We start from the raw sequence: 26,511 nt of genomic DNA on the forward strand, positions 1-26,511 counted from the left end.
TGTTCCCCCTATTGACTGTAGCTGTTTTTCAAGAAAGTGAGTGCGCACCAAATGGATGGCGATGAATTATTCGTTTTAACACCCAGTGACGATGGGGAATTAAGCCAAGCAGGAGACGAAGGGAAGGGTGGCCCCGAAGGCAATGAAAACAGAGAGGGCTCATCAACGGCAGCATCCGCTTCCATCACCGAATTGGAGTTTCTGTTTTTACGTAAACCTTTAAATGCTCCGCTGGTCGAAGGATCTATAACCTACGGTAAATTAAACGAAGGTAACGCGCAGAACCAACAAACTCCACAAGTTCAGGTTGATGTGAAGAAGGAGGAATCATCGTCGTCAAACGGTGGCGTTTCACTAGGTGTGGGTAGCGATGTACAACGCGTAACAATTGAGAGTAAAACAGCAAGTACCCTTTTGTCCACGAATGTACAGGCAGAGGCGGCAGTTAATATCAGAATGCTACGTGCGATGACGTCTGCTGATGTACGTAGTGTTCTGAAACCCTTTTTCCACAAAAACCAAACCTCGATGGAATATTTCGAGAAAGTAACCACTCAGTTGAAGGAAAAAGTGATTGCTGGTAAGATTTTAGACGAAAAGGAAAAGGATATGTTAGAACGTTGGCGACTGTTGGTGAATATATCAAACTGGGGTGACGGAAGTCGGAAAGCAGATGATGTCCTCTTTCCACCCGAACTTGTTCAACCAGCTGAAGCACTTTTGGAACCGGGGTGGAGTAGTAATAAAACGGCAGCAGACGAAACAACAGCTTGTCCACCGCCAACAAACGGTTGCAAGATATATTTGCGCGCCCATCAACTGAAGGGAATTCGTTTCATGTGGAGTATTCTGGCGGAGGGACCCGTTGGTCAGGTTCCTGCTGTTGGTTGCATTCTTGCACACACAATGGGACTTGGGAAGACTTGTCAGGTAATCATTTTCCTTCACCTTTTCCTGGATATGTTGCGGAAAATGGGTGGAAGTTGGTACAAATCAAAAAAAAAGCAGAGGAGGATATTAATCGTTGTACCAAAGTCGACACGGGCCGTGTGGATTGAAGAGTTTAACATGTGGTCAAAATTCTTTCCTCGCGATAAACGTATTGTTCCGTTGTCAGTGGAAGACTGCACAAGAGTGGGACAACGTGTGAGGGTGTTTAATGAATGGAAGACGAATGGTGGTGTTTTACTGGCGGGATATGAAATGCTGCTAAATGTCGCCAAGTGCATTGGAACCACTAGTCAGGAGGTATGGAACCCTTCAAGCTATGTTGATCTTCTTGTATGTGACGAAGCTCATCGTCTCAAATCTGAAAATTTACAAATTGCCAACGTGTTACGAAGCTTCAATCCACTTCGCCGGCTCCTGATCACAGGAACACCGCTGCAGAATCACCTAAAGGAGTACTGGGCTATGGTGGACATGGCCGTTTGGAAATACTTTAACAAGCAGCGCTTCTCACAGTTCTTTGTCAGTCCAATAGAAGCCGCTGCAGACCAAAAGGCGAGCTCGGATGAGGTGACAGTTGCACGAATGAAGACTTTTGCACTTTCACGAGAGCTAAGGAATTTTGTTCAGTGCGCTGATGGAACAGCACTGAGGAAGGAACTGCCACCTTTGCACGAGTATGTTGTCGTTCTTCCGCTTTCTCAGAGTCAAGCAAAACTGTACAACGAATTTCTGCAGTTAGCAAGGCATAGTGGTGCAAGACATCGTGCCTTCCTGGAGATAGCAATAGCTATTAATAAAATTTGCGCGCATCCACAACTTCTCTATGCAACCGGATTTGCCACAGGCGAAGAAGGACAAAGCGAAGCCTTGGGGCTACTGTCGGATGGTGAAGGGGATGATAATTTTATGACTGAATGCCCCGAGGCTGGGCAGGAAAATGTGGCCCTTCGAAGCAAACGGCGGGGGTTGTGCCAACCCCCTCCAGGGTATGTTCCCATGCCTGAAGAGGGAACCAAACTGTACGTTTCTATTTTAATAATTAAAGCGGCCGTGTTGCGGGGTGAGCGGTGCCTGTTTTTTAGTATGTCTACTAAATTGTTAGATATCTTTGAGGGCATTATAGCCGAGATGAACGATCGGTGGTTGAAGGATGGCTCTCTCAGCCGCCCCATTGTTTTCTGCAGATTGGATGGCCGTAAGACAGAGTGGGAACGGTCTGAGGCGCTACGGTCCTTTGCCTCGTCTACTGGTGCTGACCTTTTCCTTTTGAGTACTAAAGCGGGTGGTATCGGGTTGACCATTACATCCGCAACCCGTGTCATAATAGCGGATGGTAGTTTTAACCCTGCTGACGACACACAAGCTATTGGACGTGCGTATCGATATGGGCAGACTCAACCGGTTTACGCATACCGCCTTGTTTGCTATCAAACCTTTGAACACCGTATGTTTCAGCAGAAGTTGGCAAAGGAGTGGCTCTTCCGCACGGTTGTGGAAGAAGCCTCGTTGAAACGTGATTCGTTGTCAGGGCTCCGAATACAACCCATTTATGAACTTCTAAACAGCAAACAAAATGTGAGAAGTGGGCCCCAACAATTGACCGACGAGCAGCGCCAATCAACAACCTCCATCACCTCTGAGGATGCCGTACTCGCCGATGTGTCGAAACACATTCTGTACGCTGAGCGACATTCCATGTTTCTACAACGGGATGAAACTACCAACCTCACTGCTGAAGAGCGATTTTTCCGGGAGGAGTATGAAAAGAACCGCCTGTTTGACACGGATAACATGCCGGATCCGGTGGAGGGAGCTCAATTGCGGGAGGTGTGGAAACAAAACTTTCATAAAAGTCAGTTGGAGCCCCAGGCCAAAACGCTGGGTGCTTTGCTAGATAACATAATTAAGTCACGTGCCGAAGCAGACCCACAACTGGCTGACCTCCTGAGTAAGATGGGCATTGTAAGGAAAGGAATTGATAATCTTGTGTTTGATGCAAGTGATGAACCAAACAATTCAGAAGTTACGGAGCGGCCGCAAGCAAACCAAAGGAATAGTCGCCGCGACGATGAAAATGAGTCGAAGGGTTACTTGCCTGAACCCAAAGCCCCACGCCTGGAGTCGGTTCCCCGCGTCCGGCGAGGTTTGGGGGGAAACACTTCCGCACAAAGTGTGCTTTCCCATTCTAATGCTGATAGCAGTTGTGTTGGCCCCTTCGAACCGCTTGTCGATCCAAAATTTTACGGAGAACTGCGACATGGGGGGAGCCCCTATCGACCCATATACGTTGATGACGATACTGTCTAGAAACAAAGCCACGTTATGTGAGCATGTTTGGAAATATTTTTGTGCGCTATCGGTTAATTGGAGATATCACCTCTTAAGTAACATCACTTGTACCTTCTACCTTTGCTTCCCTTCTTTCCTTTCCCTCTCAGACATGCAAAAACGTTATTTTTCACTTGTGGTGGCGGAATAGAAAAAAAGAGTGAAGAAAACACAAGTAGCTTACTTCAGCAGTTCTGATTGAACAATCAGCTTCGAAATAACATTTGATGGGGACAGAAATAGAGAGAGATAAAAGGGCAAAGTGAGGTAATTGTAATGTGTTGCCCTCTACATCTTTGTATTGCTGCCGAAATTAATCTCCCTCTTCCCTGCAATCTGCTGGTAGTGTTGCCATAGTTACTGGTTTACAGTTTTAGTTATGGAAAAAAAATCCTTCGAGAGTTTTCTTGCATTTCCTGGAGACCCCTTTCCTACCCGCTGTGTCATTGCTGGCAATATTGCCTTTTTGTTTTCTCCACACTTTTTGCTTCGCAATTATCATCGTATGAGCACTACTTGACCAAGTAACTCGTGGTGGTTTGGTTCGGTCCCCCTCCTCTCGTGCTACGAATTGCGACCCTCACCAAGACAAGGCAGAGAAGGGGAGAAGGGTGAAACTGCGATATAGGGCTAGGGGTGGTAACTCCTTCAGAAGGAAAAAAAAAGAGTTAAGACAAAGAAAAACGCGTAGCACTTTAGGAGAAATGATGGGAGAGCAGGAGAACGTTCGTTTCCTTTCCCCCACTGGAATTGTGCCGTTCGCGGCGGACTCACCGCGGGGATCAGATGTGATTCGCCGCTCATTTTCTCTGCCCGTAGCAACCGTAACTTTCTCGCTTCGGCAACTCAATCGCGACAAGTGCGAAATTGCCACACCAGTAGCTGTCGAGAACTGTTTCCAAGTGTTGCAACGGCACTTTGAACCCTATATCTCAGCTAGTGCGGTTTGCAACACTTGCCTCCCGGGTAGCAGGCTTTATTTGCGATTTAACAAACTTACAAATGCTACCTTTCATTCGGAGCCCTCCTTACTGAACGTATATGTTTACGCAGTAGATCAAGCCGAGTCACGAACCCGTGCACTTCATGGGGCGGTGCGTGAGTGGCAGAGTATGATGAAGACAAGTACGGAGGGGAGTTGTTTAGTTATGCTTTATCACCAGGATCTTGTTGATGCAACGTCAACAAGTGCCGTGCAAGCTGCGGTTTTCGGTGGCGAAATAAAGATGCCAGATCAACGCAAGGCAGAGGCAGCTGCCTCTGCCATGGGACCTTATTTTGATGAACTGGGAGCGATGAAGTTTGGACCACAGCAAATGTGCTCTTATTTACCCAATGAGGCCCCTACCCGCATAATCGAGCGGTTAACTGCTGCGTACCGTAATCTCACAATACAACTGACTAATATCTTCAACGCTTCACAGCAGCGGAGACCCGCCTATACGCCTCGCGGAGACATAGGTTTGAATTCCCCTCCAAATGAAGCATGGAGCTTACAGAGGTGTTGGCGTGCCGGGTACGATTTGGCTGCGCATTATCTTCAATTTGGTGCTGTAAACAAGGCAATGGCCATATTTTCCCGGATGTTTGATGTGTACTACTATCATTCAGACGATTACAATTTTTTGACGAAGAAAGAGTCAATTGAACAATTGATAAGATTAAGCGACATGTTTCATCCTGCATCTTTCCCGGTCCAGCAGGGTAGATATCCCTCTGTTTTGCAAGATGCCGCAGAACCTGGCGCTGGCCTCCTTTTCATTGTAGTGTGTGAGATGAAGTGTGCCTTGCTGTTGGAGAGGCGCGATTTGGCCTTTGCTCGCTTTAATTCATTTTTACAGTTAGCGCGAGAGAAATTCGCTGAAGATGGTGAATCTACCAAGGTCACTAACTCCTTGCAAATTGTTTTCCTGCTTCGTTTTGCTATAACTGCGATGCAAGCGAACTGGGCTCATAATGGGGCGTTGGATGACCATTCTGAAGCAAGATGTGATGGATCAGAAGCATCGTTAAGCGAACGCCAGCAGTCGCATGAGTCTTCGCAACGGAATCAACCGCACCCACAGCAGGCGCAATCGGTGACTGATATGAGCTCGCCTCTGAGAAGTGGTGATCAACCCCACGACTCTATTAGTGTGTCGGTGTTTTCCGGCAACAGCTCTATGTCGATGCCTTGGCCAGATGCCGAGGTGGAATTAGGCAAAGAGGTGATTCACGAAACCGTTGATGTTGATCAGTCGCCAGACACCACCAAACGACTGAAAGAACTATGCAGAATGCTTAAACTAGAGTGGGTTGAAAAAAGCGTGGAAAGTGGTGGCGATAAGTTGTTCGTTCAGTTGGCAGATGAGGTATTGGAGCTAGTTTCTGATGCAGGTGCTCTTCTCGGCTATAGTGAAACCGGTGAAGTGGTGAAGGAAAGTGCAGTCGCAACATTTGGGGTTCCAGAGGTAGATTCCGTTGATGCCTTTGTTTCGTTTTACCGAGCGCTCACTGAAGCAGTAGCGCTCTACTACCGCCTTCTCAACTATCGGCACCGCGAACACGCACTCCTTTACAAATTAGCATGTTCGTTTTCCGTAAAAGAACCCGAAAAAACAGTGAGGCTATGCCAGATTTGCCTCCTTCCATTTGTACAACAGTGTGGATGGCTCCAACTCCAGGTAATCATTCACCGCCTTTTGGTGGAGGCCATGGAACGTGTCATATGCCAACGCAAAGATCAGCAGCGGTTCGTACTTGAAGAAGATGTCACTTCAATGAAGGAGTCACTGTTGCGTCTCATCGCCGCATGTGGAGAAAATGAACCGTTAAAACGGGAGATTGAGATGCTGGGGGGAAAAGGGTTGAATGCAGGGTCACTGTGGTGTCGCTTGCGGCGCTTCATGAGGGACGAGGGTTCGTTCCGTTTTTCACTTACAGAAGAAGATGGACCGAAGCAGGTATACGATGATGAAGGGGGTTCTGATGAGAATACCGTTGGTTTATCGTGCTTCAAACTAACTGGTTTATTAAAATACGCACAAGCCACTTGTCTACGTAACAAGCCTATATTGGGTGATGCGAGTGAGTTTGGACTAATTGTCGCATCAAATGGTGGTGGCGACGACGGTAGTAGGGGATCATCTATTGGGCTGCAAGTTAACATTGGTGATACACTATATCTGTGCTTTGAGGCGCGTTGTCCGTTCAACATCCTTGAGTGTGATGATGAGGAAGAGCAATCACAGGGACCCCATATGACTGAATCTCTCGTTCCCAGCGCGACGCTGGTGTCGAAGAAAGATTGGGACGATGATGATGAAACAATCCATATCGTGGACGTTGTGGACATTATATCCACTTACTATTCGGAACAGAACCAAAAAGTACAGTGGGTGTGGGAATTTAGGGCCTGTCACGCGGGTAATTACCGTCTTCATGATATAACGTTCCACGTAGGTGTAACAAAACTTGTGTACGAGCATAACGTAATTCCCCCTCTTCCTTCTGTAGAGATGTTTACCCCTACCGAAACTACAGGCTCTCCCTTGAACAGCTTCCGTTGTGACTTCGATAAGGCGGAAACTGTGGCTTTGGGATGTCTTTTTAGAGTTCCAGAACCGGATTTGGGTATTAAGATGCAATTGGCACCCGTAGGGGAGCCGCATTGCTTTGGCGATTCGCTAACCTTCTTTGACGTCCAAATTGATCTGGAGGAGCCATTGCTTTGTATGAGGAGCACACCCGCTTCAACTGTGGACACAGCAGGTATCGGGGGAGGAAAAGATAGTCACACAACCGTTAACTCAATTGGTGTCGTGGGAAATACGTGTAGGTTTGAGTCCCTTAGTTTGCAAGTGCCTGCATCTCTCGGTGTAAGAACGTTGACAGATGGCGGAACTTGTACGATGTTGTCATTGGATTGTCGCTCTACGCTAAATGACACGGCAACGTCTACAACGATGTCTGTGCAACATGACTCGTCGACACTGGCCTGCCTCTTCCTGACGCGGCCGAAGAATTGTCCACCCTTGCGACTGTCAAATCAATGCACCTCTGTTTTACAGGGTTTGACCCGTAGTGGCAGGGGTAACTCTGCGCCGCTCGTGAATGACGTGATCGCGTGGCTTGTGGAAGGTGATGGGCAGAGGGACAGTTCGCTCCTTATTGTCCGTGTCAAGCACATCACTGGTGCTTTTACCACTGTTCCCATTAACGAGAGTTTTGTCATGTCACAACTCCCACCCGTTGTCACACGTGACGGAGAGAACAGCACCGATGGTGAGACCACAAAAAAAATTGATAGGATTGCGCAAGATGTACTTCCTGTACACTTGGATGGTAGCATTTGGCCACACCGAAAGCAACAAAGTTGCTTCCGTATTTGTCTAGATGACCATGATGAGGAAAAAATTGACATGCAAAAGCAAAGTAAAGCAGTGGGGGACAGTAACAAAAGTGGTGAGGGGCTGCCGATACAAACCAACCAGCTGCGCTTGTCGCTACCTTTGCTTCCCTTATATACGACACTGTCCGAAGAACGTGCGCATCTGTCCATCTGTCGCGAGGGTCATATGGACCCCAGTGGCGGCGACAACCGTCTCAGCGTTCCCATTCCCTACAAAATGACAGCAGCTTTCGCTGTGCAATACTCTTTCAAGTGCCATCAAGGTCGCGTTTACTGTCTTGTGCGAGCGAAAAATGTGATGAAGGGAACATCGCTTTGGCTTCGCGGCGCGCTCCTTGAGTTAGTGGATGGGGATCGGTATTATGAATTGTCCCGCGTGTCGTCTGCTCTGGATCACTTGATGTTACGTGAGTGGAAGCCGGAGGAGTCGGTTCACTTGTTCTTCGAACTTGCACCTTCGTCCAATGCGCCACCGCAGGTGGATGAGAGACGCCACAGTGTAAGGGTGCAGTTAATTTATTCCAATTGGTCTGTAACGGAGAGGCTGAAACCCATGGAAGAGTATATCCTACGACCAATCCGATCTTCTGGTACCAAATTACCTTCCCCTATAGCGGAAACTGCCCATTTTTCCGGTGTGATGAAGAGCAGTAGCAACTGGATGGAGCACACTAACGATACTCCACTGAGTCCCGCTTCGACAGAAACTCTGGAAGCGGAGATAGGAGATGAACCGGAGGTAAATGCGGAGGTGGTGCGGGTTCAGTACGATATTTCTCATTTGGAAAAGTTGTACAGTTCGTGTAACACATTTAACGGTCCCCTGGCGAGTTTTACATCCAAGCATTCATGCCTCTTCAACGTTGATATTACCGCACAACCTCTCACGTGGAGTTCGGCGGGCCCAAACAAGACACCCAAGTCGATTTCTCTGGAGGCAAACAGATCCTCTCTCGGATGCACGATTGAGTTTACTGACGGGCCCGGCGCCAGGTATCTACCGGGTGACTGTGTTTTCCCCGTTGGTGAGCCCGTTCAATTCACCGTTACATTAGATCCTCTTGCACACAACTGGCCGGAGGACAGTGCGAGTGAAGAGGAGTTCATCGTCTGTCTAAAGGTTGACCCCGCATTTTGGTTTGCGGTTGGTAAACAAAGGTTGCGGTGCAGGCTGTCCATGATGGAGGAAACGGTTCTTCGCTTCACGGCGATACCTCTACCACCGGGGGAAGAAGGCACGCACCGTGCAGTGTCGGTCGATTATCCCCTCCATCAATATCAAGTGATTGGAAATATCCGAAAGAAGGGCAGTGATGAGAGGGTTGAAGGCGAATTCAATGCTCCCACACCAACAGTTGAACTCCACTCGATACCGCGTCAAAGTGTAAGTGAAACCGACGGAGCGAAACAAGGGGAAAATGTGGCTATTGAAGTGGTTCAGTTCAGTGCGCTCATGCGAATACGACAACAACAATGAATGGACATACGGTATGAGTGGGATCGGTGCTGAAGAAATAGTTAACGTGGGCGATATTTCGAACGTGGTGCTGTTGCGTAAGAAGCGGTTGTAATGGCTACTGAGACTCACTAACCATAAAACGCTAAGCTTTGCTTTTTTTTTTTTCTTGCCCCATTTTGTCGTTACATCGGTGTGATGCTCTAAAAAGAAAAAGAGGATTGCAGCTGCCTAATACTGGTGATGGGCATATACTCACATGTCGTTTTCACACATGTCATCTTTGATATACCTCACTGTTCTTTCGTTTTCCTACTTCCTTTACCGCCAAAACTACTGCTGAGTGTACTGTTAATGCCTCTTTTCGTTATTCCTAGTGGCTCCCCTCCCGTCTCGTTTATACCATTTACAAAATGTTTGCAGTCGCAGAGTTCTGCACTTAAACAAAAATATATATATATAGTTTGGTGGGAATACGTGCTTTTCCCTTTGCCTTTACATACTCTTTACATTTAGTGGGTTTGATCATTGTATTCACAACTGTGTGTTGTCTGTTGTCGTCATCCACAAGAGAAAAATATTGCTAATATCGGTGCAACTTAGGGTACTGGTAATGTTTTTTGTGACGTCAATAGTTCGCATGACAGTTCATGCGCCCCGAGGCATCCCGTTTCAAATAACCACGGGGGACGCTGTCAAATCTGTACAAAAAAAATACCACAAGCCTTTTTTTGGCGTCAGCATGGAATACTTGCAGTTAGGGCCACCTTCAGCAGAGTTTCTCCCCTTTTACTTCTGTGAAGGAAGTATAAAAGGTACCTTTCGTGGTGTTGTGAGCTACAGAGACGCAGAAGGCGGTGCTAAAAACAATGCAGGAATATCCAGTAATAGTGGAATGAGACAGGTAGTAACGGCGCCACAGCCCTTACAAAGTTCCTTTGGCCCGCACCAAACACAGATTTATGCCGGGTATAAATATAATTTACATTATGTTCAGGGTGTTTTGTGTAGTGAAACAAATCCTCTGCAGCTCCGTAACATGTCTTCTGTGAATGTAGAAGGGGCTACTATAAATCTTTTTGAGCAGTCCACCCGAACGCTCAGGGTTTTTGTAGAACAAGAGGTGCGGAGGCAGGCGACAGAAACCGCACGCGCCATGATCAGTTCATATCATCCCAGTGCTTCAAGCATTGTTGTAGAATTTATTGAGTTAAACATACATATCGACGACGTAATACCAGTTTTCATGCCGTGTTATGTGGTGAAGGCTTGTTATGACCAACAAGAGTATACGTTGTACGTTAACGGTGCCAGCGGACAAGTGACCGGACCTTTTTTAATAAACTCACTTTACGCAGGCCGCACGGCTGCAGTAGCCACAGCTCTTGTTACGTTGTGTCTAGCACCTAATAAGGGGGCGGGGTTCATTATGGGCTCTTTATTTGCTGTTCCCATGTATTACATCGCCTTCTACGCGGCGAGGTACTTTCCATTGTTGCGACGTGACTACTCACGTAAACGACGGCAGAAACTGCGCGAGAAACATGAGAGTGATGACCGCAGTGGCTTCCGACCGGATATGAGCTCGAAACGTATCGATGAAGAATACAGTCGTTCATCTTACTGGGACACGCACGCTTATGAACAAAAATGGAGTCGAAAACAGGGGACTGTGAGAGATCCCCGCGGCTATTACGCGGTTCTTGGACTTAACGGAGGTGAATCGGTAAACGAAATCCGCTCAGCATACCGCAAGATTGTGCTCACTGAACACCCAGACACCGGGGGTTCCACGGAGCGTATGACGAAGGTAAATGAGGCTTACCGTGTGTTACGTGACCCTAAAAAGCGGGAGGAGTACGATAGATCAGGGTGCTACACATAATCTACCACTAGAGTCGATGAACCTTCTTTTTTTTTTTTCTGTTGCTGTTATGAAACTCCGGCAAATGTGCACCTCCTTTTCTCTCGGTCGTTCTCCCACATGAGTGTATGCATAGGCCAGGAGACTTTCTATTTATTATTATTTTTTTTTGTTCATTTGCCAGCTTACAAGGAGAAGCGGGGCTCCGTGTGTTGACGCCGCAAATGGTGAACAAGAAGCATGCCTGTATCTCACAACTACGATGCCAGACCAATTGTTTCCACTATGAGTGTGTTTTCCTTTAATTTTCAATGCCACTCCCTTTGGGTGGCAGCCGTGCCTTTTCAGACGCTGGTGTACGTAAGAGGAACGACTTCTGTTTGGTATGTTGTATCATCGATACCTCACTATTAAAGGGTGTGACATAACAGGAAGGGACTATGACATTCCTTACCTTCGGTACTCCCGAGCAGTTTTTTTTTACAATCAATGAATAGTATGGTTATATACATATATTCTGTGTGATTTCACGGCTGTATATGCGTGCGTGTGTGCATGTGTACATGGTCGCTCAACCTTTACAACACTTTTTTGTTACTTTCTCGGTAGCGGTCGCTTGGTGTTTCAACTTGATATTGAATTATCGTACGTCAAAGGTGTGCAAAACGTTTTGTCAGTGTTAGTTTATTTTTCCTTTTTCCCCCTCGACCGCCTTACTTTAACATCGAAAGGGGTAAATAGTAGTTTTTTTTTAAAAAAAAAGAAAGTTACAGTAAAGACTAAAAAGAACAAAAGGTTAAGGGAAGGGAAAGGGTCGTTATGATGGATCGTAACGAGAACTCTGGCTGCAAGGCACTTTGGTCGAACACGCGCTTGGAGTGGTGTTATTGGTGTCATCTAATTCGGAGTTTCAAATGCAGCTTTGCCCTCTTTTTCGCCGTACTATGTGTTCTGGCCATCATTGTGGGAAATACTATTTTACTTCTAAGTGTAAACTTTTGGCTGGATTTAATGGTAAAGGAATCCACTGAGGGTTTCACTCCAATTGCTGTTCAGGTAATTGTTTGTTTATTTCTTGTTTTATGCTTCGGTGTCCTCATTATAGTTTATATTGCGGTGTACGGTATAAAACCACTTGTGAGAGCGTTGTGTGACACAAACCGCGTGGGCAGCCCACTCTACCGCATGCTTCTCATATTTTCTTCCGGTGCGACAAATGGACTCTCGAGTGCTTTGGCCATTTATGCCATGACTTACACACCAGAATTTATGCAAGCCGTGCTTTTGAGTGTCATCCCCTTTTTTGCACAGATTTGGACTTACGCATTAGTGCGGGAGGAGCGAGACAGGTGCTACTCGTCCATGACCCTCATTGGTTCGCTGGTGTTGTGCATAGCTGGTGTCCTTCTCGCATCTCTATCCTCCTTCTTTACCACTGACATGTCGACCAAAAAAGCCCCATGGGGTTGGGCTTTTGTGTACTTTTTGAGTTGTATTGTGTTTGGTTTGTGGTGCGTTGTGCAGAGGTTGTATTTTGACGCCATCATGATTAAAGGGACGAAACCCCAAGAAGGGGAACGTGAACTGCACCAACCACTGTCTCATCAGCACCCCGAAATTACAAACTCTGGTAGATATGAGGGCAGAGATGGGCAGAGATTGCCCGCTGAGGCCGCTGCCGCAGGAGTTGATGGAGTCACTCAGTCGAACGAAATCGAAGAGGTGGCATCGTCAGAAAATGCTGAGAATCCAATGCTGAACCGTGAGTGGGCGAAGCAGGACGAAAATGATTTAGCTGCCAAGGCGCTTGTTCTGTTCCTTGGGATCATTTTTCAGGCAATGGTTTCTTTTGCATTTGTCCCAATAGACGCCATTCCAGGGTTTGGTAACTCCAAGGATATGAAAGAATCGTGGAAAAACTTCAGTGCTACCTTTGACTTCGTATTCGCCTCATGGTTTAATCTGCGATTTGGCTTACTTTATACCCTCGGGTTTCTAATGAGTTTTATTGGTTGTGCATACCTAAATGAGAGATCTCCTCCGCTGGCCTCCGTTGTTCTCCAGTTGGCCGGCCCAATCACAAGTCTTGTGCTTATTATTATACCCGAATGGGATGTATTTGGAGAGCATGGCATTTTGAGCCATAAGGCAAGTGGCGTGATTTTCTTAATTATCGCAGGTTGGGCGTACCATGTCTGGGAGGTTGCATACCCAAATGCTTACAAAAGTTCTACGACAACAGCAGCAGTGATGCGAGGCACGGGAAATGTCTAAACGCATTTCAAAAACCTCTATCGTTTCGTTATTGTTTCTATAATATTAATATAAATAATATATTTTTAAATATTTTTTTTGTTTCTAGGGGGTATATTTGTTGACTTCAGACCATATTTTCGTAGTCACGTGTACAATACGTTGCGAAAATAGCTTATTCCTTTATTCGTGAGTGAAGAAAAAAGAAGTGAGCAGTAAGGGAAATTAAAAGGAACGTATTGGTGAAGAGACGGGAGTGGGGGATTGAATGAGGATACGGAAGTGAGGGCGTGACGTAACGTTTTAAAAAATAAAAAAAAGAACAAAAAAATCGTGTAAAATCAGGGAGTATTGGTAACAGAGAGAACAGTATGTTGCAGTGATGCATCAACAATTACTGAATTTATATCGGAGCCACGATCGACTCGAGTAGAATAGAAAAATGAAATATCTGAAAGGTATGTAATGAGATGAATATATTCATTTAAGGGTTTACTCCACCACATCTTCCACACTATACAAGATATGGTAAGGTGAGCTATCGTCCATTGTTTTAACTGTGTACAGAAACACATTTCCTCCACGGGTACGTCGGTGAAGGAGGTTATTTATCTATTATTTCTTACTTTTTTTTTTCATTTATTTACATGTTCCATTACTTTTGTAAAGACGGGAAAACGTTGAGTTTTACACTTATGTGGTTGATGTCGGGAGACTCAGAGGCCGCGCATCGTTTTTGGATAATCTTCTTTTTGCTGTCATCGGCACAATCCCATTTTGGTTTTCGAATTTTATAAATTCATACGTTTTTACACGGTTCCAAAACCAATTAAAGGGAGCTGATTGGTGGGGACGTAATGATTCTTTTTTTTGTTGTTGCCGCTATTTCTCTGTATGGCTGATAGATTATGGCTGCATGCACATTTATGCTGGCGCTCAACGGGCGCAAAGGTCATTTTTTTTTTTCCAGCCGTTCAATTCTCGGAAAGGTTTATAATGACTGAGGAGTCGTTCCACCATGTCACATGTTGGCGCAAATGTCACTTGAAGATCTCTAAAAAGAAAAAAAAAGAAATTGACATTAAAAAAAAGGTTGGCTCCTTCTTCTTAAGAAATGGAGTGATGAGGTTGCTTCTTCGAAACCGTCGTGGCTCTCTTTCACTTTGTGCAGTGTTTCGTACGGAGAAAAACATACCAATTATCCAATTTTTTTTTTTTTGCTCCACATTAAAGATCGTTTTTTTTTCTTTGATGATTTTGAAGCCCACTATTGCTGCGTACTGAAGTCTAGGAAAACCATGCCTTTGTAGTAGCACAGGGCCATTCGCTAGTGTTTACAATTTTCTTTTTTTTTTTATTTTACCCCAAGCTTGAGACAGAGAAAGAGCTGTAAACGTGCCGCACTTCACGTTACACAGAGGGGGATAGAATAAATGAATCTTTTAAAGATAATATGTGTATCCCGTGTACTTGTATTGCTGTATAAAGTGCTTTATATATTTATATATATATATATATGTCTGCTCATTTTTTTTTGTTTTTTTCCCCCGTTCCTTAGGTGTATTCCTGTATATTCAAATTTCTCATAAGGTCTGTGGTGTGAGTGACTTCACCAAATATGATCTCTAGAGTCACATCCCTCTTGAATGTTTAAGTTGGGAAAGCTTCTGATTCTACTGAACTGGTTCTAACTATCCGTATGAGGCACAATGTTGTCGTTTATATTACTTAGGAGGGCGCAAAAAGATGGGGAGGGGGGAAAAAAGACGAATGGACCGCCATCAGTGACCGCTGATTGGTAATTTTATGCTTTCAAAAATAACTAACCTCTTTTAAGGAGTTTCGGCCCCTTCGTCCGTTGCATCCGTACTAACGCATAGGCAATCCGTGGTTGCATGCATAAAGGGAAAGGGATGAATATGTGCTGTAAAATGTGTAATGCAAAATCACGTGCCCCAAAGATGCACAGTGGTATATTAGCGACAAATGAAAAAATATCTTTAAGAGGGTGCATCTAAATGACCTCCGAGAGACAAATCCCTTAGAAACTCCTTGTGGTGGAGACGGAATAATTGGCCTTTGTCGCTAAGAAAATATTTTTTTTTGTTTCTCATCTTGGCGAGGGTTACTTTTTGTTACAACATTATGACAGGGAGTAGAACTAGTAGGGAAGTTAACCATTTAAGGGACAACGAAACGGTTTATCTGCCCCTTGATGGGTGCTTTTCCTTTTGTTCTCATGAGCAGCAGCTTTTATATCTCCATACGGAAATCAAAAGTGGCAGTGGAGACCAACGACAAGCTGAAAGGGGACACTACAGTGAACGCAAAGTTGCGTCGTTTCCTTCTTGCGAACATGTTTTTAAAAAAATCAAACATATATCAATGTCATGCGCCGCATCTACGTATAATGAGTCGTCAGAATCTCTGTCTTACTCGCCTTCTCATCGGGTTGCATGATGATTCTCACACTGCTTCTCGTTTAGTTTTAAATGACTACTTAACTATCGTCTGTCCATAATTTTTTTCTTTTGAATATGTTTGATTACTGAATTCTTTTCAATGCCTTACACCTTATCTTTTTTATTCACCTCTCTTTTTCTTTCTTTCTTAAGTGGCGTGCGGGCTTCAATCGCAAAAACTGTGGGACTCTTTGAGCCCTTGAGATGCTTGACCGCCGGCGGCCACGTGATGAAAACGTCACCCCGAGTGACAACCCCGCATTTAAAGGCCTGTTGAGTATGAAGGCGTTGACCACATCAATAGAAACTGGCGGATCCGCCGGTGATGACACGGAAGGTCGGATGACTGGAAATGAAAACGCAGAGTTTGCTTACGGTAGCGGGTTTTATCTTCAGGAGGAGTACCTTGAGCGTCTCCGGCGTCGTGGGCATAGACTCAATAACACGGAAACTGATAATTTTGGTGACGACGCAGACAACAACGATAGGAGTGAATTAAGTGGGAGCCGCAGAGATAGGACACAGCGAGGGGAGGCATCTGACGTTGAGCTTATTATGGACCATAATCTTCAACCACGTTTTTTCCGCCTTGGGAATGACTTTCCGGCCGTTTCTGCGTCGTCCGTACTCGATGGGGAGGGTACAAATGAATCGATGTTGCCACTGAATGTTATCACTGCTCACGACACCGCAGGTGATATTATCATTCCTGTTGTAAGTTCAAGTTGCCGAATGGCGCAACAAGCTCAAAAGGGAAGCACTTCGTTAGCTGCTTTGAAGCGTCAGCAGGAGTCTGAGCGCGCTACGCGGGAGGCGATGGACACCAGTAAATCACAGCTGACGCGATTGCTTCAAAAGGGGGAATTTGGCCAAGAGGTTGAGGTTGTAGACCAGTCGCATAAGCCAAAGGGACTGGACAGTTGGTTGCTGGACTCCACGAGGGATACCGAAGAAGATCTGGAAGGCGAAGAAGAGATGCTGCGACGCAAAGTGCGAAGGGAGCGCATGCGGCTGGAAAATTCGTTGAACCCGTCTTCTGCTAACGGAGCGATGACTGCGGAAACAGCAGCAAAAGAGGAGGAGCGGGATGTTCGGGAGAGGAATTATTTGGATGTGCAGCGGAGGCGACAGGAAAAGTTGGACCGCGTGAGAGACGCTAAGGAGAAGTGGGAACGTTCAACAAATGATGCTGAGGTAAGCGGAGCACGGCGTATTGCAATTCTTACAATACAACGTCAGCTTCCAATCTATCGATGCAAAGAGGAGCTGCTCAGATGCATCGGAGAGAATCCAGTTTCCATCGTAGTTGGCGAGACCGGAAGCGGGAAGACCACGCAACTCGTACAATACCTGTACCAACGTGGCTATACTCGTGGTGGAGGAATTATTGGATGTACGCAACCGCGGAGACTTGCCGCCATAGGCGTTGCCCGTCGTGTAGCGGAGGAGATGGGTTGTGCGTTAGGTACTCGAGTGGGTTATGCTATCCATCTCGATGACAACACTTCTGAGGACACTGAAGTGAAATTTATGACGGACGGTGTGCTTCTACGAGAGATTGTTCGTGATCCGAACGTGGATAAATATAGTGTGATAGTACTTGACGAGGCTCATGAGCGGTCTGTTAACACGGACGTTTTGCTTGGTGTATTACAAGCGGCAGTCCGCCGTCGATCAGACCTGAAACTGGTAGTAACATCTGCCACGATGGATATCTTGAAATTTTCAAAGTTCTTTGGTAATGCGCCGTGTTATGAGATACCTGGCCAATCGTACGAGGTGGATGTGCAGTACGCGACGGCCCCTATTGAAGATTACGTGTCGGAGGCGGTTTTCCGCGTGTGCCAATTACACATCCAAATGCCACTGGAAGGAAAACATGACATATTAGTTTTTATGACGGGTCGTGATGACGTGCTTGGAGTGTGTTCACTTATCCTTCGTCGTCTTCAAGAAATGGATCCAAAGTGGCTCGATTCTCTTCTGTTACTACCGTGTTTGTCGGAGGCAGTTGGCGCAACGGCAACCGGTGTTCTTGATCCTACACCCAGCGGAATGAGAAAGTGTGTTGTTGCAACCAATGTTGCAGAGACATCCTTGACCATTGATGGTATACGCTATGTTGTGGATTGTGGGTTCATGAAAACAAATGTATTCCGACCCAAACTCGGGATGAATACACTGCAGCGGTATCCCATCTCTCAGGCGCAAGCAAATCAACGAAAAGGTCGAGCGGGCCGAACGGCAGAAGGCATCTGCTATCGTTTATACACTGAAAGTCAGTTCAAACACGAAATGCTTCTTAGTAGCGTTCCCGAAATTCAGCGGAGCAGTATTGATAGCGTGGTGCTTCTTCTTAAAAGTATTGGTGTGTCACGCTTGATTGATTTTGATTTCATGGACCCACCCCCTGCCGCGAATATAAGACGCAGCATGTGGCAACTTTGGGTACTCGGGCTTCTGGATGATAACGGGAATATAACGGCAGACGGGAAGTGCGCTTTAGAATTTCCACTTGCGCCGACACTTGCTAAAGTACTTCTAGAAAGTACGGTGCGCGAATGCTCGGTGGAGGCGGTGCGTGTGGTGTCGGTGATTTCAGCTGATCCCAAAGGACTTTTTGAGCTTCCAAAGGGTAGCGAAGAGGCCGCACGGCAGCACCACAGTCGGTTTCATGTGAATGACTCAGATCACCTTGCATTACTTAACGTCCTCACACATTTCATAGAAAACGGAAAGTCACGCCAGTGGGCAAGGGACCACTTTCTGCATCTTCCCACACTACTCCGTGCATGCGAAGTTCAACAACAATTACTCGAACGTTTGCGTCAGTTGAAACGCCCTATTGTTTCGTGCGGCGCGAAGGGACTTGATCGAGTTCGTCAGTGCGTGGCCTCAGGTTTTTGTCTCCTTTCAGCACGACGGTCGAGTACAAACTGGAGTGCCTACCGCCCTATGCTTAACGCGGGGGTGACGTGTTACGTGCATCCGTCCTCTGCAGTGTATGCACGCGCGGAGATGCCACTTTATGTGGTTTACCACGACCTCCTTCTCACAACTCGAGAGTATCTTGTAATTGTAACTGCTGTGGAACCCGAGTGGTTGGTTGAGGCTTCTCGGGGTGTATTCATTGTGAAAGGATCACCGAAGGGCCTAGTGACCTCAGCGGCCACTCCTTCGGGTACCGCAGTGGTAGAGAACAGGAGCGTAACAGGTCGCGTGGTATCGGAAACCTTGCAGAATCCATCACCCATTCCACAAGGATTATCAGTCCCACGTCCTCCGGTTCATCAACCGAAATCAAAAGGGGGAATGGTTCTTACAAGACGGCGAAACAACATCTGAGTATGAAACTTATAATAGCGTAGGTGTTTTGAAGCGACATTGTAGGTTTTTTACAGGTTCTCACCTTCCTTCACCTCCTCAAAAGCTACGTCGTTAGTTTCGTATATCGATTTCATGCTTATTGGCGTTTTGGTGCAGCATGGGGAGGGAGCACAAAAGTAAGCGGCTCACATAGTCGAGACGATCGGTGTTGTTTCTTCATATTTATTATCATTATCTCAGACAGTAAATCTACGTGTAAATCTGTATGTGGATATATTTGCCTAGCTCTTTTGTTACTACCCCTGTCTGCTTTTTTAAAATTTTTTGACGTGGTCTTTGCGGTAGGTAGGGGGGGGGATCTGACTTTGGCAGCGAGGGCAGTCGGACATAATCTCTTTTGTCGTGTTTGGTGACACGGTCGTGGAAGAGTTAACGTATCACCCCACAACCCACAGTCCCCACATAACACAAGTTTACCGCTTAATTTTTTAGCGGAAACTACTAGAAGTTTTTTCCATTATATTTCGTTAAGGTTGGTGAGTTTTTGCACGTTTCCTTTCATTCGTATTTTCCCGAGAAGTGTTCCATGCGTTTTTTCAGCGGGTGGTTTTCACCACGTAACGTGAGCCTCAAGCAAATAGCGGACTATCCTGTTTACATATGGCAGATTCCATGTGGTAAGACTTCTTTAGATAAAAATGGAAAACTTGTTGTGAGCGGTACATCGACAAAGGACATAAAAAACACAGGTGGGTACCTTGACAGTACACACAAGGAGTGTTGCATGGTTTTCAACTTCACACCGTTGTTGAAGGAACTTGAGGCTGCTTTTAAACACGGAGAAATACTAGACTACTCAAAGCAGACCATTGAGGATTTCACGTTATTGATTGAGCTGTGTTCCACGATCGCAAAGTGGGCGCTCGCCGACCGCGGGAGGGCGGGCTACTGCGCCGTCCTTGTTTTTTTCGAGGAAAGTGACGCAGTTCACATTCCTAGCTATGCAGCTATGATTGCTACGTGCTTTTACATTTTTGCAGGTGGGCAGTCCTATTGGGGGAAATATACGCTAGATTATATGGAGAAGCAACTGGGTATTCCGCGTAGCAGGTATCACTTTCAATCACAAGAACACTATGCAAATTACTTCCAGTTGCTTCTAGACGTACCAGTGGTACCTAGCAACAAGCGGCGTAGGCTCGTCCGTGCTTCCTTGTATAACGCGGAAGCGATTAAAGATGCGAAACTGAGTCTCCTTGTGCAGTGTGAGGGTGAAGAATTTCTCATAGACGATGCGAATGCCTGGGAGGTTGTGGATGATTCAGTCATTCATTTTGACGTGCCGTATCCGGTATGTATCTTTGGGGATTTTGCTGTAGTGCTGTTACGAAATGGCAAGCTGTTGATGGAGCAAATGAAGAAAGAGAACGTTATTGCGCGTTACGCATTTAGCACTATATTTGTCCACGAAGATAATCACCAAATTCACGTTCGAAGCATGGATTACGCTGAGAAAAACAACCTCACGGGTGATTTTTACATTACTCTACACTTTGTAGATGGGGAAACAAGGAGCACGGATTCGGCTTATGCTGACCAACTTAGGAAGCGCATTGATCAGTCGCCCAGACAAAAGGCTTTTTTATTAAATCCAGAGTCGTTCGGAGCACAAAATGGTTATGCCACCTCTTCCAGTCACCGCCATGATGATGATCTTATGGGTGGAGTATATTATCGAGCTGATGGAACTCAAAGAGGGGGACACAAACACAGCGGAAGAATGCGGTCATCTTCTGCAGCGGTTAGGGAGCCTGCAGTTCTCATTTTAGAGCAGGAGGAGGAGAGGCTTTATCAGGATGACGAGGAGTTGGCTTCATTTGCTGGTTCCCTCTACGATGAAGATGATAAATGCGAGCAAAAAACAGCATCTCACTCATCTCCTCGGGACCGAGAGAGTTCACCGCTCCCTCCGTCTGCAACATTACCGCCACCACCTCCGCCCGCGGGTGAGAGGTTACCAGCACCACCGCCACCCCCTGTAAAGCTACCGCCACCACCACCACCACCGGGAGGGAAGTTGCCGCCACCGCCGCCACCACCACCGGGAGGGAAGTTGCCACCACCACCACCACCACCACCAGGAGGTAAAGGGGCGCCCCCTCCGCCACCGCCACCTCCCGGTAAGCTGGGTCCTGGTGGAGGTCCTCCGCCACCGCCGCCACCCCCACCACGTGGGTTAGGGCCACTAGGGGTGTCGGCATTGGGTGGACCAAAGGCCCCAGTGCCCAAACCTGCGTATGTTGGCCCAAAACTCAAGACGTTCTTTTGGAAGAAGCTCCCCAGGGCAATGGGTCTGTGGAGTCATGCTGATACCGCGGCTGTGGAGAAAGTTATGGATGAAAATTTTCTGTTAGGGATGTTTGAAGTTCGGAAGAAGCCCTCAACTACTATGGCAAAGAATAGCGAGGCGAAAGCTCCAAAGGGTAACAGTCTTCGAATGAGTACTGCTTTGACAGATCAAAAGCGACAAAACATTGCCATTTCACTAAAGAAGCTGAAGTTGAGTGTAAGCGACTTATGCCGGGCACTAATAGAATGCAACGACGAGGTGTTGCCATGTGATGTTTTGGAGTCTGTATATGCAGCTTTTCCCACAACGGAGGAAGTGGCTTCTCTTCGAGCCGAGCATACAGCCGGAAATGTCGAATGGACAGATGTCGAAAGATACATGCACGAACTTTTTAGCACCGTAGTGGACGTACGTGACCGCATTCCCCTATGGGTAGCAACGCAAACGAGTGTAGAGTTGGTTTCATTTACGGAGGAACGACTCGAACTTATAGGGAGAGCAGTGTTGGCCGTCACAAAGAGGAACTCTATGCTAGCTGCGCTTCTCCACGTTATTCTCTCGATCGGAAACTTTATGAACCGTGGGAGTGCCCATGCAAACGCCCCGGGATTCCGTTTGGAGAGTTTAAACCAGATGAACTTCGTGAAAGCGGTAGATGGAAAGACAACGATGCTGGAGGTGGTGATTGTCTCGGTTCTTGACCGTGACCCTGGATTGCTTAAATTCATGGATGAGACAGAGTGTATCGAGGATATCTGTGGTACAACCATACAAGATGTAGGGCAAAGTGTTTCTCAACTCAACTTCACACTGCAGAAAATGCGGCGTGCGGTTGAGGCGGCGAACCAGTTACATCTGCCCGGAAAAATAGATGCGAAGCTCCCCCGCGGGGTAGTAGATGCACTCCCCAAAGTTCTGCAAGGATACTTGGAGAAGTACCTGGCGCCAGTCTCCCAGTTAGCCATACGTCATCAGCGGCTTAAGGAAGATATCGCGGAGATGCTGGAAAGTTTCGGTGAGGACCCAACTATGGACGAGACGGTGTTCTGGAACTACTTTTTGCAACTGCGGATGGAGGTGGGGAACATCCTACAGCGCGTTGAGAAGGAGGAGGTTACCAAGCAATCGCTACTGCGATCCGTGGGCGCGGACGGCGAGGGTATCGGTAGCAAGCCTGAAGACTCTTCCAAGAAAGAGTGAGTGTACTTTTTCATCGCCATGATGGAGGAGGCGGTGGAAGTTCGGGCTGCGCGACAACATTTACAAGGAGGGTAAAGCAAGGAAGAGGAACAGGGGTTGCCTTTTGTGCGAACATACTGGAAGGTGCCGTGGTGAATCCGCTCATGTGCGGTCTAATTTGATTTGTGCGCTGTGCTGTGTTACCCGTAGCCATATAATATATATATATACTTCGCAGTAGTAGAAGAGGTGCCCATCGTTACATGGACGAATATTATAATGAGCAGTGTGGTGAGCAGAAGGGAAGAAACACATTTTTGTTTACGTTACTTCCGAATTCCATCTAACAAAAAAAAAAAATGTATTCTCGCTGCTGTATCGTCAACTGCTGTCGAATTCACTCATTAACCAATGCTTTCCGCTGCCGTCGGCAACATTTGGTCGGGAAATGTTTCTCAGTCTAACTGAAAACGGAGACAATGAAGCAGTTGTGGAGGCCAAGCACTTGAGTGCACGTGGAAGGGGCACTCTTAACGCACCGTCGTACACCGAAGTTGGAAGTGCTGCGTCCATTGGGAAGTATCTTAGCCTGGAAATGCGCGGACACCGTATCTTACCGGAAAGGAAAAGACGGGGTCATACCAGGGGTTGAAACTTCACATTGTGTTTCCCCGTGTTACCTCTCCGTTCATCCCATTCCTTCAGTGGTAAGATAAAAAATTGGTTCGACTACGTATAGACAATTGCATTATATATACATATGTCCGTATGTAATACCTCTCTGGTTGCTGAATACTGTACCTCGTACGGTGTAAATATCGGGGAGATTAAAATTGCAAAGGCTGTCAAGTAATATTTATGATTTCTCCTTCCTGCTGGACGTCGTACCCGTAGTTTTACAGGTAGAGAGAGAGACACAGGAAGTACCACATTTCAATTTCGTTAAGTGCTTGTAAGAAGACATAAACATAGAAATTGGAAGAGGCAAATAAAGTGTGTGTTCTGACAGGGGTGCTTTCCGTCAAATTTTCCCTTTCATGGTTTGATGTCACCATTTTCCACCCTTTCTTTTAACTTCCGTTTTATACCTTCTACGATTGAGAAAGAGTTGTGGTTCTCGCCACCGCGAACTACACACCCCTTCACGCTTGTGTACCCGCGAAGTACCGGGTCATGGTGCGGTCCCAGTCTCGACCATTCAGCTCAGGGAAGCGAGGTGTCGGACAACAACAGCAGCAGCAACAGAAGCAGCAACAGGCCCAACAACAACAGGTCCAACCTCAGCAGCAGCAACAACAACAACATCAAGAGCAACAGCAACAGCAACAGCAACCGACGTTGACTGAGCAGAAGGACAAAGTAGTGGCACTTAGTTCCTCGTCTAGTGATGTTTCCGTGAGTGCGGTCACTGAGTACAAAACCGGAGAGGAAACGGTATCGTCCCCGAAACCCTCTCCAGGGATAGTAAATCACGCAGAAGGACCACAAAATTGGCGGGAACAACTCTTTCTGCGTAACTTTCCAACAGGTGAGACGGCACAACAACATGCGAAGGGGCACTCTCCTAAGAGAAGGAAGAGTGTGAACAGTTTCTCCACTATCGGTAGAAGAGGTTCGTTTGTGCTGAGTCATACCGTTACGCCTCGTAAAAAGCCTTTAGAGTCTCAAGAAGAACAGCTTGAGACATATCGGTCACTGCAGGATCGGCAGTTCGTCTCGGTCCACGAGGAGCTGCAGCACCTTCGGGTCATGTACACCAATTTGCAGAAGGTGGTTTCGCGAAAAAATGAAGAAATTGAAAAACTACATCAGGAGGTGGTCACTAAGACGAAAGAGATTGAGCGGTTAAACGGGCTGGTTGACAAATTGAGCAAACGCCGGGGTAATTCCACTGGCTCAGCCTTAGATGAAGGTAGAGCAGCAAGTGCACGAGGGAGTAGGCCTAGTTTCTCGCCATCACTGGCGCTCTATGCAAAGGGCGCATCGGAGGACAAGCTCAGTAATAAGGTCAACGGGGCAGGCGGGGCCCCAGCCAAGATGTTGTTGGAACTCCGCCAAAATGTTGCATCTCGCGACACAATTATTGATAATCTCCGTATGGAGCTCCACTCAGCACAGCATGAAAAGAAGGAATCAGAAAGTAAAGCAAATAAACTGGGGACCGAGTTGGAAGACGCGAAGGCACAAGTTACCAAACTTCGATCTGATTTAACTACGCGGGACGCTGTCATTGAGGATATGCAGAGGCGCCTTGTGTCCTTACCTGAAACAACCGTGGGTTCTAGTTCTCAGGGCCTTTACAGGACCCCCAACAGTAGCAACAATTCAGGTCCACCAACGAAACAACCGATGCTTCACGAACTTGGCGGAAACTGCCTTGCTTCCAATGGTGCCTTGGAGCACATGCGTCACGATTCGCAGCAGTTGGGTGGTGCCGGTACCTTACCCTACAAATCAGCGTTGTGTCCGGGGACCCAACATCAGGATTTGGAAAGTGCCTTTCGACTGGAGTTAGAGCACCTCCGGCGATGCTTAGAGCGCGAGAAGGACACGAATAGCGAGTTGGAGAAACACTGGCGTCGACGGCAGGAAGTTGAAAAAAGGATGGCGGAAGTAGAGCTCAACACGGCGCGCGCAGAGGCCGAGGCGTTTAGACGTGAGCTAACACGACTTCAGCAACAACAAGCTATGTCCAATTTCGCAGAGAATCAGTTGCAAACAGCACGCAGTGAAAACGACGTTCTGCAGCAGCGCGTACAAGAACTTAGAGAGGAAAACGCAGCGCAAGCCTCACGTGAGATGGAACTTCGAAACAATGTGCGGTTGCTTCGTGAGACGTGCGAGCGGCATGAAGAGGAGGTGGAGACGCTTCACCGTCGAATGAAGGTGATGAAGGACAATGAAATTCGTTTACAGGAAGATATAGACATACTGGAAGAAAAGCTTTCGCGTGCAGAAAGAATGCGTGCAGCGGAGCAAAACGGAAACAACTCCCTCTCTTGTGACATTGGCAGTTACGTTTCACTAATGTCATTAAATGAGAAACTTCAGCGAAGAACAGAGGAGCTGGAAGAGCAAATTCGTAAAATGGAAGAGTGCCATGCAGCAACACCCCACGATGATTTTAAAAAGGAATGTGGCCAGGAACATGTGTTTACAACGCCTGATGTGGAAGCTGGTGCGATTGGAGGAATATCGCCGGCAAGTTTAGACTCTCAAGGAGGGGTTATTGAATTCCTCACGCCGCCGGTTTCAACCGGTGGTGGGGACGCGGCTGCATGCTCCACGCACGAAGCAGGAGATTCAATGATTTGCAACGGTCAAGCAGTAGGTGGCTCGAGGAAGTCGGTGAATAACCTTCCACTCGAGGTGAAAGAAACTACTGACGTTTCCACTGTGGTGCAGCAGCTGCAGGACGAGCTGCAAGGTGTCCGCGATCGACTTCGGGTAACTGAATCTGAACTCGCGATGCTGCGGGAAAAGCAGGCGCTAAGTGAGGAACGTGTACGGGAAACAGTGAAGCGGAAGGTTACATCCCTTCGTGCTGCCAGAGAGGAAGCAACTCGCTGCTGGGAAATGTTGAGGCAGCAAGAAGTTTTAGTCAAGAGATTGCAGAAACAATGTGAGTATCAGCGGGAGATAATAGAATCTCGTGATCCGCCGTTGCTAGGACCGATGCGGCTATCAACACAAGCCTCGGCTCCAACGGTATGCGCACCAACTACGTGCATTGAGACAAAGGATGGTAATACTGCGAATGAAACGTCACGGGAGGACAAGTTAATAGAGGAGGCACTGCGTTGGGAATCAATGAGGTTGGATGAGGAGATGAAGTTGCTTCGTCAGAAACTTCGCCGGACCGTAGAGGAGCGTGACCACTGGAAGTATTTGGCAACTGGAAATAGCGGGGAAATCATTTGATATGGCGCATCCGTTGTACTATACAGTTGT

At 47.0% G+C, this 26,511-nt stretch overlaps 9 protein-coding genes across 9 annotated transcripts; all 9 read left to right on the top strand.

Annotated features, from left to right (window-relative positions):
• Positions 1–51: 51 nt before the first annotated feature.
• TbgDal_XI6410 (SNF2 DNA repair protein, putative) lies at positions 52–3,258 on the top strand (the record flags this gene model as incomplete). The annotated part of the gene is made up of 1 exon (XM_011781485.1): positions 52–3,258. The coding sequence occupies one exon, from the start codon at positions 52–54 to the stop codon at positions 3,256–3,258; it is 3,207 nt and encodes a 1,068-aa protein (XP_011779787.1).
• Positions 3,259–3,983: 725 nt separating this feature from the next.
• On the top strand, positions 3,984–9,146 carry TbgDal_XI6420 (hypothetical protein, conserved; the record flags this gene model as incomplete). Its single annotated transcript, XM_011781486.1, has 1 exon — positions 3,984–9,146. One exon carries the CDS (start codon positions 3,984–3,986, stop codon positions 9,144–9,146), a length of 5,163 nt encoding a protein of 1,720 aa, XP_011779788.1.
• Positions 9,147–9,738: 592 nt separating this feature from the next.
• TbgDal_XI6430 (chaperone protein DNAj, putative) lies at positions 9,739–11,010 on the top strand (the record flags this gene model as incomplete). Its single annotated transcript, XM_011781487.1, has 1 exon — positions 9,739–11,010. One exon carries the CDS (start codon positions 9,739–9,741, stop codon positions 11,008–11,010), a length of 1,272 nt encoding a protein of 423 aa, XP_011779789.1.
• A 798-nt stretch (positions 11,011–11,808) lies between these two features.
• TbgDal_XI6440 (hypothetical protein, conserved) lies at positions 11,809–13,263 on the top strand (the record flags this gene model as incomplete). The annotated part of the gene is made up of 1 exon (XM_011781488.1): positions 11,809–13,263. The coding sequence occupies one exon, from the start codon at positions 11,809–11,811 to the stop codon at positions 13,261–13,263; it is 1,455 nt and encodes a 484-aa protein (XP_011779790.1).
• Positions 13,264–14,136: 873 nt separating this feature from the next.
• TbgDal_XI6450 (hypothetical protein, unlikely) lies at positions 14,137–14,526 on the top strand (the record flags this gene model as incomplete). Its single annotated transcript, XM_011781489.1, has 1 exon — positions 14,137–14,526. The coding sequence occupies one exon, from the start codon at positions 14,137–14,139 to the stop codon at positions 14,524–14,526; it is 390 nt and encodes a 129-aa protein (XP_011779791.1).
• Positions 14,527–15,387: 861 nt separating this feature from the next.
• TbgDal_XI6460 (hypothetical protein, unlikely) lies at positions 15,388–15,702 on the top strand (the record flags this gene model as incomplete). The annotated part of the gene is made up of 1 exon (XM_011781490.1): positions 15,388–15,702. One exon carries the CDS (start codon positions 15,388–15,390, stop codon positions 15,700–15,702), a length of 315 nt encoding a protein of 104 aa, XP_011779792.1.
• A 206-nt stretch (positions 15,703–15,908) lies between these two features.
• TbgDal_XI6470 (ATP-dependent RNA helicase, putative) lies at positions 15,909–19,049 on the top strand (the record flags this gene model as incomplete). The annotated part of the gene is made up of 1 exon (XM_011781491.1): positions 15,909–19,049. One exon carries the CDS (start codon positions 15,909–15,911, stop codon positions 19,047–19,049), a length of 3,141 nt encoding a protein of 1,046 aa, XP_011779793.1.
• A 568-nt stretch (positions 19,050–19,617) lies between these two features.
• TbgDal_XI6480 (formin, putative) lies at positions 19,618–22,581 on the top strand (the record flags this gene model as incomplete). Its single annotated transcript, XM_011781492.1, has 1 exon — positions 19,618–22,581. One exon carries the CDS (start codon positions 19,618–19,620, stop codon positions 22,579–22,581), a length of 2,964 nt encoding a protein of 987 aa, XP_011779794.1.
• A 1,152-nt stretch (positions 22,582–23,733) lies between these two features.
• On the top strand, positions 23,734–26,481 carry TbgDal_XI6490 (hypothetical protein, conserved; the record flags this gene model as incomplete). Its single annotated transcript, XM_011781493.1, has 1 exon — positions 23,734–26,481. The coding sequence occupies one exon, from the start codon at positions 23,734–23,736 to the stop codon at positions 26,479–26,481; it is 2,748 nt and encodes a 915-aa protein (XP_011779795.1).
• Between the last annotated feature and the right edge of the window lie 30 nt (positions 26,482–26,511).

The sequence above is a fragment of the Trypanosoma brucei genome, chromosome 11 (assembly GCF_000210295.1).
Source record: "Trypanosoma brucei gambiense DAL972 chromosome 11, complete sequence".
Taxonomy (NCBI): domain Eukaryota; phylum Euglenozoa; class Kinetoplastea; order Trypanosomatida; family Trypanosomatidae; genus Trypanosoma; species Trypanosoma brucei.